The following is a 15284-nucleotide window of genomic DNA, read 5'->3' on the forward strand; positions in this document are numbered from 1 at the left end:
AGACAGGTACAATAATATCGATTCAACGGCTATTATAAAGCCTCCCTTCAAGTGGCGTACGAGGATAGCGCACCGCATACCTGCGCGCGTACGAGTGGCAGCAGCGGCTATATTTTAAAACCGGTTTAGCGCTGATTGCCATCTGCGTACTACCTGCAACGCGCTGATTGGCTGGCTGGCTTCTAAAGCTACGCGCCAAGCTGCCTTGCACAAGAGGCTTTTTCGCGAGCGATAGAGAAAGAGAGAGAAAAAGTGTTTACTAACATTCAGCGCTAGAACGTGTTGGGCGAGATCGTTTTATTACGCGAGCACACAGACCACGCTTGATACAGTTGTATTATTATCCGCGCACGGCGAAAATTCTTGATCGAGTGAATTAAATTACGGCGTTTGATCGGCACTGACCTGAACCTGCAACGTGTTGGCCTGACCACAGCCACTTGACTGCCTGAGCTCTTCCCCACGGTAAGGCGCCGCTGTCACCTCGCCGCGTCCCAATCTGACCGCTGCGGTTAATCTTACAGGTAATCGCTAACGTCCCCATCATGGTGACCACGACGACCAAGACGCTCAACTACTCCATCATCCGCGGCAACCACACCAACTCCGTCAACGCCACCATCACCAGCACGCCCGGCTTCAATGTCAACTACTTTGGCAAGATCCCCGGGATCCTCAAGCTGGTCGAGCTGGTAAGTGAATTCCGATACATAACGGCTGCGGCTCACTGCTTACACGGTGTACGGTTTCCCTTGGTGGCGGTGGTGGTCTTCTCTAACTCTTATTTCTCCGCCCTTTCCACTCTGTCTAACCACAAATCCAAACGTCAACCATAGTTACAAAAAACGCATAATTAAATTCCCATATTGGTAATTAAATTTTAGTGAGGCGTAGCATTTTCCCAGCACAGTGCAATGCTTGGGAAAATATATGTGCTGGTGGTTGCTTTACGTAACGGGCTTACATAAGCCGCGGTATTGAGCGGATACCGGCGTGTGTTTAACTGTGTACCTTCCCGTGTGTGTTTGTGTGCGTGTTGACGGTGGTTCCTGTCAGCGCAAGACAAACACCGGGACGCTTGTATGCGATCCGCGTCGTTCAGGTAAATGTTGTGGTAACTTCGATCCGATCGATCGATCGGATCAATCATTAACCTGGGTTGATTCCCGCATTCCCGGGGACTTTCTCCGTAACATTGCGATTGTTTTTCCCCCCGTGAGTCTCGCTATTATGTCGCTGCTGATGCGTCGGCACAATCCGATCTTCCGATGAGGCATTCTCAAATAAACAGCTGATCTAAATCCACTTATTCAACGGTCAGGCTGTGCGTTCAGCGCAGGCAGTGGATTAGCCACTTGTCAGCCGCGGCAAACAGGTCGGCAATAGGCTTGCGCAGCGTTTTCTCTTTTAGCGTTTTAAGGCGCTGCGGAATGCTGTTCTGGCAGCCGATCAGCAGCGCCGAGTGTCGTTGAGGAATGTGCAGGCCATCAGTAGACCTGACACTTGTGTGCCGCGCTTACATAAGTCCCCCGTTTGCTTAGACCATTGACAACTGCGAGCCGCGGCGAATTTCTGCTTAGCGGTATATCTTCGGTAATTTTTTTTTTGCAGCGGTGATATGCAGTAGAGGGTTTTTTGTAGCGATGACAGGGCTTTCGTGATCCGGCAGTAAATATGATTAATTTACCGCCATGGTCCAGCGCGCGACTGGGTTAGCGCCTTAATCGTTTTAGAGTGGCTGTTGTGTGCTGTATAACAGAGAGCGAGAGAAAAAATGCCGGGTGTAGTCGCGCGTGAAATGCAGGCAAAGCGTTTGATTACTCCAGCAATTACGCAGCGAAACGCTCAGTGCGGAAAACAGGGACGGGCGAGTGCCGGTAAACAGTGTGAATAACAGGTGATCCTGTTGTTCTCTGCTGCGGCGGATTCCGTTCGGAGGTGACGCGTTCCCAGTGTGCGTGATACTTGGGAAAATGCCGTCGTGTGCGTGTTGTACTCGCTAATCGCATCAACCCAGTTCGTTCCACCGATTAATTGCATCATTCGACGCTTTTTGTATCCTTTTGAATAGTAAACATCCTTCACAATTTGTGCTACTTAATTCAATTTATTGCCTGCAAAAAATAGTAAATAATTTATTTCTTCGAAAAAATTTATTCAGTAATATAATACTAAGTCAGTCAAAATTTATTGACTGTCAAATAAAGAAGCTGCAATTCACGTCGCGTCTCGCATTTTGCTGCGCTCTTCATCGACTCACGATCCGAATAAACAACAAATGATTCACTAGACACACGTATTGTGCAATATAATACTTGATTTAATAAAATTTATTTACAGCGAGAGAATAAAAAATAATTTCAATCGCTGAATGAATTTATTAAATAACCCGGTAATTTATTTTTTTTGGCTGCAAGGCTCAATAATCATGTTTTCCGCGGAAAACCAGGGTTTTTTAAATTCAGCGTTGACTGCAAGAAATCGGCCAATCTCCATAAAAGCTGAATAACGCCAGCAATTAAGGAATTAAATCATTTTGCAAAATTACTCGAAAAAATCAGCCCTGTAGGAAGATTAACTGGTTCAGCAAATCGCGCCCGGATTTTTCAGTGACAAATTGTAAGCTAGCAATTATGTTTCCTGGTATGGAAAAACCAGTCGTGAATCAAACGCATTCTTTGAGCACATTGTCGACCGGTTTCTGATCTCCTAAGAAAAGACGAGAACGGAATGCGACTGCATGCCGTAGCTGGAAAAGCGAATATGTAATGAAGCTGCAACGTGCTAAGCGCTGATTACACCAATCACGGCGCTTGCCAAGCGTGTTTACCGTTTCGTAAATATTATTATTTGTATCGTGCAGTATACAGTATACACTCCTTGTCAAAAATTTGTCAGAGATTTTTTTTCGCGGCTGCATTTTTCTCGCCGGTTGAGGGAAAGGAATGCGTGTCGCTGCGGGAGTATTATGACTCGTTCGTGCCATATGTGTTGACCAGCCGCAAAATGCGTTTTACTGCTGAGAAAGCCGGTACAGCACGTTCTGATGATCGCGGTGTGCGCTAGCAACATATTCACTCGCTGAAAATCACTGCCGCTCGAAACCGGTTTATCGAAATCGAGGGGTCAGGCGATGGAATGCGGTCAGTCCGCTGCTTTTTGCGTTAGTAGACGATATATATTTTTATGATGAATGCGGTATAAAGATGGCACCTTGATCGCTCTCGCGTCGGCCAAAACGGTGAGCGGCGTGACCGGGCTGGCCATGATCTTAGGTTGATGCAGCGAGAGCGCTCCACATGCGCAATTAAGGTCGTCAGGTCAGATCGCGATGGGCACGCAACATCCCCGCTGCCAAAGCCGATACACTGATTTTATTTAACCGTATTAACGATTAACACGCCAGTCAGCAGGGTCAGCTAATCAGCGGACGCGGCCCCGCCTCCCGCTGGTCAGCAGGCAGTTACGTGATGTCACCGCCGTTTCACGCTCTTCTGACACCGGCGACGTAACCCGATTCTTTTTTTTTGTTTTCTCATCACATCACGGTATTACGCGATGGAGTATGTTTTTCGCCGGTGCAATTTAGGTCTTAAAACGTGTACAAGCTTGTCCAGTAATTTCTGTCGTAAAGGTACAGATAGCACGTATTTAACGGGAAAGTTGCGATATGAACGAGTGCCACTACACTACGTTTACCGCAATGACAAATTCACTCCTCTCAAGATTTAAGATGACATAAAGTGTTTTTTACTAGCATCCGCAGTTTAATAAAATTTAATATTATATGTTACAAATCTATATAAAGTAATTTAAATAATATGAAATAAATTACTAGCAATAAAAATTATAAAAAAATAATGTAAAACAATAAACAAATAATATTAATAAACAGTTTTTATGTTAGAATATTATCAAAATTACTATATTTCTTCCTGTAATTTTAAAGATCATGTGAGCTTTAATTGAATAATAAAATCAACAAGCAGTGTGCAAAATAGGAACATATCCAGTGCGCATAAATCGCCAGCACCGGGTTCGAACAGTACAGCGTATATTTGCGTAATCCGCCTTAAAGCGAAAGCCCCCACTTTTTTTTGTATTCCTACGCTTTCGTCGTGGCTTTTCTAAAGAACAAATGTGCGCCGTCAGAGCGTTAAAATCGACACGAGCGGAAAAGCATCGACGCGCTCGATCAGGTGACAGCGATAGATTGCGCGTATATTCGGTGTAACACACACGGCAACAAACAAGTGCCTGCGTAAAAAGCGAGATGGATGCGTGTTGCCGGAAAAGCCGGTGTCAGGCGTGCAATGGCATTCCATTAGCCGTTAACGCTGGTGTGCATTGTTGGCTGGGCGCCCGGTTTTACCTGCCATTCGCTGCGTTAAGGGAATCACTTGTCAACAAACAAACGAACGTGTGTGTCGTTTGGAAACTGCCATTGAACATTATGTTATGCAAGGTATACGGTATAAGGCATCCTGCGTTTCCCCTTTGAAAAATCGGGAATCCTGCGTTTCCCCTTGGAAAAATCGGGGAAAAAGCCGGATGCCACGTAGAACTAAGTAAGGTGCTGAAAACGCACCGGAAGTGCGTCGAGCGAGGGCATGACACGGCGGAACGCTGATACACGTTGTATAACGTCATCGGCACTTAGTAAGCGATGCATATATAAATGCTAATTAAATGAGTCTGTGTTCTTCGTGGGCTTCTTTGATTCTCCTGTCGCAGCCTCTCTTGTAACGCACTTAACCGGCAATTATCCGGCGTATACCGGAGAAAGCGCTGTGTTGAGCGGTTTTCGTAGTGGCTACAAAGTGCTGGTTATGATGACGCTTTGGCGAAAATGCAGTTTGAAGTGCAAGATGGAATATTCGTAGAGTGACGGTGCTTGGCCCGGCTTGTGCTTGTGTGGTGCGTGTGCTAAACGGTGGCGGTTACCTGACTGGTTTCACTGGTGTCCATTCTGTGCTAAAAACAGTACTTCATTTCTCCTTTTTAATTTGTGCGGTTACTTCTCTTCTGTTTCTTTTCCGACTGACAAGAAAAAATTATTTTTAAATAAATCGTTTGCGGCAAGTCCTTGCTACTGCCGATGTTAGGTTGTAGTCGATTCACAGAAGTCCAGACACGTTGTAAAGAAACACGCGTAAATTTAAATTATAGCAAACAATCTGACAGATGTACACAGAATCCCTTTTCTGACTTCCGGGCTTTTTAACTTAACAGTGCATGTACCTGTTTCCTAAGTCTCTTTCTGCTTCCTTTCGGTGATCTTTCGCTATTGCTGCCTAGCATGCGCTTGCATTTACTCGCGGCACCGAACACCGGCACTTACGAATATTGGCGGAATTTTGTTGTTTGCGTATACGTTGATCCGCTGGATCAATGACGCGCTGACTGCGCGGATATTGATTAGTAAAATTGCATCATGGTAGCTAAAGGTACCTCATTTTATTTTAGAAAAAAATTATAAATATAAAATAAAAATATATATTACATATATTATATATAAAATATAGTTAATATACTACAAATATAAAACTGGTTGAAAAAAATAAAAATTTTTGCCGATATTCGTAAGCGCCGAGGCCGGTACGCGTGACGTAATCGGTTGGCAGTTGGAAACGGAATGTTGAGAGTGCGCTCGGCCGGTGCGTAGGTGCTGCTGATCGTCTCGATCGGGCTGGCGGCCAGTCGGCGGCGCGAGGGCCGGCAGTACGCGCCGGACCGCGCCATGTTCACGGCGTCCGTAGAGAACTGGCTGGCCGAGTACTTCCTCACCGGGGAGGTCTTCTATCTGTGCGTGCAGACCGCCGGCCTGGTGTGGGTGACGGCCGTCCTCCTGACCTACGCCATGCACATCGTCTCCTCCGTCATCGTCCCCAAGACCACCATCCACGAGGTGGTCTTCAACTTCATCTTCATCCTCATGTTCTGGACCGCCGGCATCGTCGAGCTGGCCGAGACCATCCCCAACGCCTGGGCCTTCCCGCCCAACCGCGTCGATATGGCCCAGGGGGATTGGGGCTGTCGGGTGGCCGCCGGGGTACGTTAGTCTAAGAAATCTAAGAAACCTAAGAAATCTTGAGGGTGCGGTCTCGAAGTTTAAGCGAATTTAGCTTGCTGTATACCGTGGCCACGCCCACAGTTATGATTCGAAAAGCCACATATCTGTATTGGGAATTAAATTCGTTTCGAAGAGGAGACCCACTCTAAGAAATCTAAGAAACCTAAGAAATCTTGAGGGTGTGGTCTCCAATTCCAAGCGAATCTAGCTTTGGTATGGCGTATGCAGCGGCCACGCCTACAGTTACGGTTCGGGAAAGCACCGTAGCTTTATTTGAATGAAATTCGCTTCGAAGATGAGACCCACTCTACGAAACCTAAGAAATCTAAGAAATTAATAGTAACTGCCCCTCCGCAGGCGCTCTCCCTCTTCACCGGCACCTTCTTCCTCATCAGCTTCGCGCTGGCCGTCAAGGAGCTGCAGGGACCCAAACGCAGCGCCCCCATCAGCGCCAGTCCCATCAGCACACGCTAGACTAATTCGACTTCCGGTTATATACAGCGCCACTCAAGCAAAAATGACTACCTGAGGAGATTTAACGCTATAGTGCAGTATATCAGAGATCTGAGCAGCTTTCTTGTATATCATTACCAGAGTAGAGTAGTTAGTTAGCCAGCCCAGTGCTTCCTTATTCGTGGCTTAAATTCCGTTGCCTTCCTCGTCCGTTGTTGTACAATTTTGTCATTATACATAATAGCAGCGCTTATTTTTCTTATGTTTGACAGAGACGACAGTAGTACGTATATTTCACGGGAAATTCAATTCGGCATAGAGTTGTTATGTAGTAAATACGTGTAGCGATGTGGTGTTGACTTTAGCAATCAGCAATAAAACAAACAGCCATATATCTGTGTTTATCATGCTACCTTGTTAAGAACACACCATAAACTTTACCAAACGTCAATACAACTAATTCTTTAACAGCTCTGTTGATGTGTGTTGGTTGTGGGGCTTTCACTGTTCTCTGTCCATGTGTCTGTGCCGCGCTATATAAACATGCTGCCCGCCTCCCTTGGGCGGTGCTTAGTGAGACTGAACGGCCGGCATGAAGGCGTATGGTACCGTGTGCTGCAGATCATCACAGTGGTGGCGCTGGGCCTGGTGGCGTCGCGGCGGCGCGAGGGCGCGGCCACGGCGGTGGGCTGGCCCATTGAGTTCTACATGGTGGGGGAGGTGTTCTTCCTGTGCGTGTGCACGGCCTCGTTGGTGTACCTCTTCGGCCAGCTGACCACCTTCTGCTGGTCCGTCACCTCCTCCGTCCTCATCCCCAAGACCACCTACCTCGAGGTCATCCTCAACTTGTTCTTCGTCCTCATGTGGATCACCGCCGGCATTGAACTCTTGTGTCTGACGGCGCGCGAGGGCTGGAACTACCCCATGGCCATGCTCTACTCCGACTGGGGCTGCCGGATTGCCGCCGGGGTACGTTCATGATAGACATTAGACTGATAGTATGCTTATATAGTGTACAAGCTTGTCCGGTAATTTCTGACGAATCTATACAGCGATTTACACGAATTTGCGTGTTACGCAAAAACTTCACAGTACAGCGCGCCACGCCACACTCTTTAAACACGTAACTTGCATTTGACTGGCTGGTGGCTTGGTACACGCCATACAGTTGTATGAGGATAATAATAACTGCCTGGTGGAAGGTGGCTAGAAAATGGTCAATGCAGTAAGCGACAATCTGCCTGCATGTAGGAAATTTGATAAACGTAGTGAAGGGGCCATCGTTATAAGCGCAAACTCCGCGCTAGCTGTACCTTTACGTAGGAAAACCGGACAAGCTTGTACGTATCGTGTAAACATGTAGAATGGTGAACTTTATTGATGTAATATTTGGGCACCTCCGTCTACTCTTTAATTATGCAGATAGGTAAAAGTGACCTTTATATATACATGTACATATATAAAAGTAACATTGCATGTACATATTTCAAAGTGACCTTTGATGCTTTTTTCTTTACACACGCGAATCACTTCAACTGCGTATCGTATGTACGTATAAATGTAACCTTTAGTGGAAAAGGTATTGAAAACTAGCGCTTACATAACATAAAAGTGCATACGTGCATGGGCGTAAACAGGACCATTATTACTTTTGTATATACAAGTAAATTATCCATCCATATGTATCATTTAAATGTATATAGTATCATATAAATGCATATATATGCATATGGTAATAAGGGAGCAAAAGTAAACGTGTTCCACCGTTCCCCTGTACTGCTGCCGTCACCCGGCTGGGTTTGACGTAGTGGCTGAACATGGCGCTTATGTACCGCGCCAGATTTAACCACATGTATTACCGTAACGCCACTCCAGGCGACTGACGGCAGCAGTACAGGGGAACGGTGGAACGCGTCTACTTTCGCCCCTTATATACTCGTATATGGATATACTCTGTACATATAAGATATAAAAATGTAGCGTGTCATAGCACCATATATATCACATATTTATAGAAGAACTCACATATTTATATAGATCACATATTTATAGAAACATTTACAGAAGCATGTATTACCGGTACATATATTTTACATATAAACGAGAGTGACCTTTCCCTTTATATACACTGGTGTTCTTGTATATATGTGCATAAGTCCAGATACGTGTATATGTATACATATGAGCGAATGTGGCCCTTGTTAGGCATAAACCCTTTTACATTGCTTTGCACCGTAATTTTGCATATCCATATATATATAATATTATGTGACCTTTGTTATTTGCAGTCGCTAGGCCTCTTCCTGGCCGTCTTCTTCATCGCCAGCCTGGCTCTGGCCATCAAAGAGTTCGCCGGGCCCCGCAACCAGGCCTAAGAGACTCCATGAACGGGATTCTATTCGGCTTCCATTCCTTGGGCTTTGGGGAATTACTGACATTGCACGTCCCATACGTCGCCGATCAGCGACCACGTGCACTACATATTATCCATAGTCTTGTCTTCCGGCCAGCTAATATACCCGCAGTAGTTACTCGCCAGTCACAGACATAGAAAGAGAGATTAAGTTAGAATTTTTTGCTTTACCTTCTTCCATTAGATCTATCCTTCATTATTGTTAACCTTTGCGCTAGTTGTTTCAAGCACTCCGACGCAGTTACATGTACATGGTCAAATCCCCGTGACGTTATTTTTGTTGTCTCGTTGTACAGCTTTATTCTAACAATACACACAGCCACGTGCATTCTTAGTCTCAGCGTACACAAACCGCAATTCCTTAGAAAACATCCCAGACTTACGTAACATCATTATGTCGTACAGCATCCACTACTGAATGATTTCTTACGTAGAAACTTGCATGGATACGTAGTTCTACATATGTACGAGAATCTGTACAAACGCTACAAGTGGAATAATCTTGCCAATAGGTTTATGAAATGTTATTAATAATTAGCTTCTCGCATAATGACCACCGATCACCACCTGCGGTATAGGATAAGTTTGTGATACGCAAGAAGGAAACCGTCTGCCGCTATCAACAAATTAAAATACGAGTACTGTAGTGTTACCATCTTACCGGTAATACTTATGTAATTATGAATAATAATGTGACTGACTATATATAAGCCAGCACACTCTAATAAGCATACCTAATTACAGATACTGTAGTTTAATTTAATTTAATTTAGCACGTACACACTGGTATACGATGCACAGTTTCACTAGTTTGGCATGAAATAAACCACGGTAATTTAATATTAAATTATGAATATTGGTCCATGTTAAGATGATGGTGATTGTGGCGCTGGCACTGGTGGCCAGTTTGCGGGAGGACCGGCAGCTGACCAGCGGCCTGAACGGCACGGACTACCTGTCGTATCCGCGCGAGATGTTCCTGTCGGGGGAAGTATACTTCCTGTGCGCGCAGACGCTGGCCTTGGGTGTGCTGACGATGGTGCTGCTGACGTACGCCTTCCACACCGTCTCCAGCATGATCATCCCCAAGGCCACCGCCCTGGAGAACACCTTCAACATGACCCTGGCCATTCTACTCCTCATCGCCGGTATCGTCGAGATCGTCCAGACCGAACAGTGGAAGGTATAAACCCTAAGAACAAAATTATTTAAAGGTCATCAGTATAATAGATCAGTATATAATAAATCCTTAGCAATACTGTAAGGACATAAGAAAATGTGTCTGAACATTCTTGTTTTTTGCCGGCAGATCAGCCAGACCCGCCAAATCTTTCTCTTTACCGACCAACAGTACGGAAAGCACCTGGCCGCCGGGGTACGTAAAATGTTTTCAGCTTTTGGTCTGCTGCTTCTGATCTGGTTAATTCCGATAACGAACGAGACTCTAGTCTGCTAAATAGCTACGAACGAACATTTCCAATCCCGGTGATTCATTTCTTGCGCAAAGGTTCGCTTGCTGTTGTAGATCATCTCGCTGGTGACCGGTGTGTGCTTCCTGGCCAGCTTCGCGCTATCCCAACGAGAACTGCAAGGCCCCAAGCCCGTGTAAAGCGACCGGGATTTCCGGGATCCTGATAACCCGGATCCGGCTGATAATGCTTGGCCGGCGTCGTCCACTGGTCCTTGTTAATATATACCTTTCGTCCACTCTGAGCAAACCAAAATTCCGTCACGCATGTTTCCCCGCTTCCTTGTCCTCATGATCTGCATCGATTTCACAGAATTTTGTGATCACCAAAGTTACTACTGATCGGAGAGAATAATATGTGCATACCCAGGCATTAATTGTGTTCGTACTTTCTCCCATATTAATCACTGTTTTGTTTTGGAACCATAAACACAGTTTGAAATGTTTCCCATTTTGTCAGTTATTGCAATATTATTTCTTATTACTGGTACTAGTATAGCCGCAGCGTATCTGTACTTACTGTTTGTAAGCTGGATCTGTCTAGTACCTAGGCGCGCTTTCTTGTTCATCCTGGTTCAGCTGAACCTGATTCACCCACGAAATTAAAATGTATCCAGACCGAAATGTTCGTGGCCAGTAGCAATGGTTAATCTTCTAAAGTTATACAAAAATAGGACTATACATCCCGGTATGTTCGTCCATATAAAATATTATTTTTTGCATGTCATTCTCTGTATACTGGTGGTGGTAGAGAAGGGAGAATGAGAAATGGATACTGTCTGGCCGGAATATGAGCATATACTCGTAATATCGGTTTTGGTCGATCTTTTCTGGTTTGATGGCACTGGCGTAGCCGGTACGGAGTAATACATATCAGATTCTAAGAATCTGGAAAACGTGGGTTTTATCGCACTTACACTACCTATGTACGATGTCGAATATACGTAAGTACACGTCTACAGCCACACGTTTCGTCTTGCGAGTAGGCAAAAGGCACGCGAAGGCACCTTAGATTACGATCAAAACAGTAGGCTTTCAGAGTGGGCACAACATTCGATTGCATAGCGAAAATTGTTTGCCATCTGGTGTTTTAGTGACGCTACCATTTCCGGGAATTCTAGAACATGTTCAGTCATGGTACTACTGTATTAACAGAGTTGTAACCATTCACGCTATGCTTATTGTATAGGCAGCAGTCGTGAGCATGCAAATGGAAATTCTCACAAAAAAATAAAATATCAAAAATAATACATTGTAGACACCGATAGACGATTCATAGTGTTGCTTAATCTGCTGTACCTTTGGAGCGTCGTTTGCGGAACTGATTCGTTTTGCTGGCTGGAAGATCCCTGACGCTACAGGAGAGCCTAGATCCACGGCCTTTTTGAGACAGCGATTAAGTTTGGCTGTTGTCAGAGGAAACGCAGCAGCTGTTTTGGGCACCTTGAGTGCACGTCATAAGATCTTGAACGACAATAATGATTATGGGAGTTTTTCAATGTTTAGATTTTATTCATTTTAATTAGTGTAAACCTGTGAAAGCATACCGATATGTGCACTGGCTGTTGCCTATTAATTATTATCATCGGCTGTATTCCATGACCTATACTGTAGATTGTTGCATACAGTGCCATTTTTGTGGTACCAATGAATTACTACGTAACAATATTTTATTTAAACACTATTTCCGGCTCCAAAGAGCCGGAAAAAAATTTGTCATCTTTTTAAACGACGTCTTTTGTGGTACTACGCTTACCAGGTTGATTGCCCATGCAAAGGTCATTAGGGCCTGGTTCATCAATAAATTGCCATCAAATTGAAACATAACGCGCTAGCGTTTAATGTCCACCACAATTTACTTTGCGTTCGGGTTATACAGTGTCTGATCCATCAGTGCCGAAAACTGGCCCGAAATGAACAAACTAGAAAGTGGCAAGAAACGGCGCATGGAAATTAAGAGTAAAGTAACAAGAAAAAAACGAGCTGGCATCGATAGCAAAGACACGGTATTTAAACAACAGAACTGCCGCCATTAGTCACCTTACGGCTGTGGATCTTGCGGACAGGCTGGCCATTTCCGCTGAATGGATCACAGGCAATTAATAGCATCCATCGACGCAGCGTCCGGTGCGGCAGCCTCCTTCGCAGTTGCAGCCGAAGATGTTGCACTTCCCGTGCCCGCAGTACGGTGTCCCGATCGTGCAATCGCCGCAGATCGTCGTGTACAGCGAACTCGGCTTCCCATCCATCCGACACACCGCCAACGGTTTGCCACCGCAGCATTCCGCACGGCTGCCACGGAAGAGCGGCGACACCAACAGCCCCACAACTACCAGAGACGAGAACATTTTTTTATCAAAGGTCACTAGCGTGTAATATAGAAAAACTACAGTGTATGTGAAATAAAATGCTGTAAAGCAAGATGGTGCGGTTGACGCTTATATACAGTGCAGCACAGAATTTCCGTACTACGTATGGAAACGCTATCCGTCCGGAAATTCCACAATTCCGGAAATCATGGAACCGCCGGACTGACGAACGCCAGCGCCAAGGCGTACGTGATAAGTTGTACGCTTTGTCCGTTCTGCTGGTCGGGAAATTCCACATTTTCCGTGCAACGTCCACTGGTGGCGCTGGTGCTGTGCACAACATATTACTGCACTGTACATTACATTACATTATACATTACATTACATTACGTTACAGTTTAGTACATTATAGCATGTTACGTTACAGCACTGTACGTGGCTGTCGTTGTACGTTATTTAGCAGTGCTATTGGTACAGCGGTGGTACGCTGTGTAGACGCACCCCGAAATGACGAGAGGCAAGCTTCATTTTGTGCATCATGTTTCCAAATTTTTTCCCCATGGCTTCGCAACATTTTGCAGAAGCATCAGTCAGCTTTCTTTGTTGTGCACCGGACACTGCCTGATGACAGCAGCATCGTCAGGAAACTGCGCGGTAGCTAAGCCGAACGACGAAGGCATTAAAGCCGAGGACGATAAACATCAGTGATCTTTGGACTCCTTTATACCATAACTGACCGATCCAGTTCGGCGAATCTGCAGGCGTCACCGGGAGCCTAGATCATCACTGGACTCTGACCTAAACTGTGTCGTACGTCATATAAATATATATAAAATTTCTGACATGGTTCGTGCTTGTAATTTACTCCAAGACTTTTCCTTTCGAATCGATACTTTCACGAATCATGAGTGCTTCCACCATGGTATTTTTCGCTAGTTCGGCACTGATTCTTCTCCTGTCGGTCCACACGGGACCGGTGCACGGTGTGTGCTGTTTGGAAGAACGCGTGCGCGAATGCCAACCGGACGGCACCATCATCACGCTGTGGTACAAAGGCTGCGGCGACTGCAGCGTCGGGACACCGTACTGCGGTCACGGTGCGTGCAATATCTTTGGCTGCAACTGCGCTGGCGGTTGCCGCACCGGTTCCTGTAACGGGGAATGCCGAGAGCGGAAAAGACGCCACCTCCCCGGTGTGGCGGTGCAGGAGGTGCTGGACGGCATCGACCGCAACCACGACGGCCAACTCAACCTGACGGAGGTCCGGGGATGGTTCGCGCCGAAAGGTCACCGTGTGGATGACGTCCTGGCGCGGTTCGCCGCGCTGGATGTGGATGGCGATTGGCATCTGGCGGCTGCCGAAGTGGACTGATGTCTTGCAGACTATCCGCAGTGGGCTTTTGGTCATTTGATTCCTTTACACTTCCTTGTAGATGTCTGGTCTGCTGAATTTTTTCCACTTTTCCACCATTTTGGAGCGCGTTAGTTAGACTCATTTGGAAAATAGTCATTGCTATTTTTGTTAGTGGTTATCCAGGTATCTGTACATAAGAGATAAATCTTTAGTGAATGAAGGTGAAAGTTGCTGTATGAATATTCAGTGCTTTTTCAAATGTTTTCGTCAGCGGCATCAAGTTGTCAAGTTGGTACTCTCACCGTACGTATACCTAACTGTTCTTTTCGCACCATAAACAGATGCGATTTAATAATTCACGTTCCGTTATTACAATAATAAATCGTTTTCATTACTTTGTCGTAGCACAGCAGCATCGTGCTTACTGTTAGTGAGCTGGATTTGTCTAGTACCTAGGCGCGCGTTTTTGTTTGTCCTGGTTTAGCTGAACCCAGCAAATTAAAATGCATCCAGATTGGAAGGTGCGTAACAATTGGATGATTTAGTGAAACTGTTAATTTACCGTTCAAAGTTACAAAAAAAAATCCAATTATACTCGCATGTTCGCACTTATATACGATACTGATCCCGAAAAGGTTTATGTATTATGTACCAACAAAGGTCACCTACGTACTTATAGATACTGACTGCAAATAGGTATATATAAGGGGAATTCAAACGGCTAAGGCCAGCACTCCCTGTACTTGCTGCCGTCAGCCGGCTGGAGTTTTACGTTGTGGCTAATTACTTATAAACATGCCGCTTCTGTACCGCGCATGTCTGATTTAACCATATGCACTACCGTAACGTAACGTAACGTAACACTCCAGCCGGGTTACGGCAGCCAGTACAGGGAATGCTTGCCCGTATATACCAATAAATAAAGGTCAGATACGCACTTAATATATAATAATTATACGATACTGACTGCGAATAGGTATATTATATGTCAATAAAGGTCAGATTCTCGCTTATATACGATACTGTGAATAGGTATATGTACCAATAAAAGGTCAGATACGCACTTATATCCCATTTTGATTGCGAACAGCTATATATACCAATAAAGGGACATAATTATGTACGTAAAACTTAAAAGTTTGAAACCATACTTGTAGTAAAAAGGTTTAAATGTAAACATTGTAACCTACGGTAGAGGCGTAGAGTGTATTGCT

General features: G+C 45.2%; 1 protein-coding gene across 4 annotated transcripts; it reads left to right on the top strand.

Annotated features, from left to right (window-relative positions):
* Positions 1-210: 210 nt before the first annotated feature.
* On the top strand, positions 211-11020 carry LOC129584853 (uncharacterized). Of its 4 annotated transcripts, XM_055477424.1 has the most exons (5): positions 211-465; positions 525-692; positions 9811-10122; positions 10249-10314; positions 10465-11020. In XM_055477424.1, exons 2-5 carry the CDS (start codon positions 546-548, stop codon positions 10546-10548), a joined length of 609 nt encoding a protein of 202 aa, XP_055333399.1. In that variant the 5' UTR covers positions 211-465; positions 525-545; the 3' UTR covers positions 10549-11020. The 4 variants fall into 4 exon arrangements, with proteins under 4 accessions (XP_055333399.1, XP_055333316.1, XP_055333227.1 ...); XM_055477341.1 differs by lacking the exons at positions 9811-10122; positions 10249-10314; positions 10465-11020 and adding exons at positions 5666-6052; positions 6431-6819 and having other exon boundaries at positions 228-476; positions 537-692; XM_055477252.1 differs by lacking the exons at positions 9811-10122; positions 10249-10314; positions 10465-11020 and adding exons at positions 5666-6052; positions 6431-6819 and having other exon boundaries at positions 228-465.
* Positions 11021-15284: the final 4264 nt, after the last annotated feature.

This window comes from Paramacrobiotus metropolitanus, unplaced genomic scaffold (genome assembly GCF_019649055.1).
Source record: "Paramacrobiotus metropolitanus isolate TYO unplaced genomic scaffold, Prichtersi_v1.0 Parri_scaffold0000001, whole genome shotgun sequence".
In the NCBI taxonomy this organism is placed as follows: domain Eukaryota; kingdom Metazoa; phylum Tardigrada; class Eutardigrada; order Parachela; family Macrobiotidae; genus Paramacrobiotus; species Paramacrobiotus metropolitanus.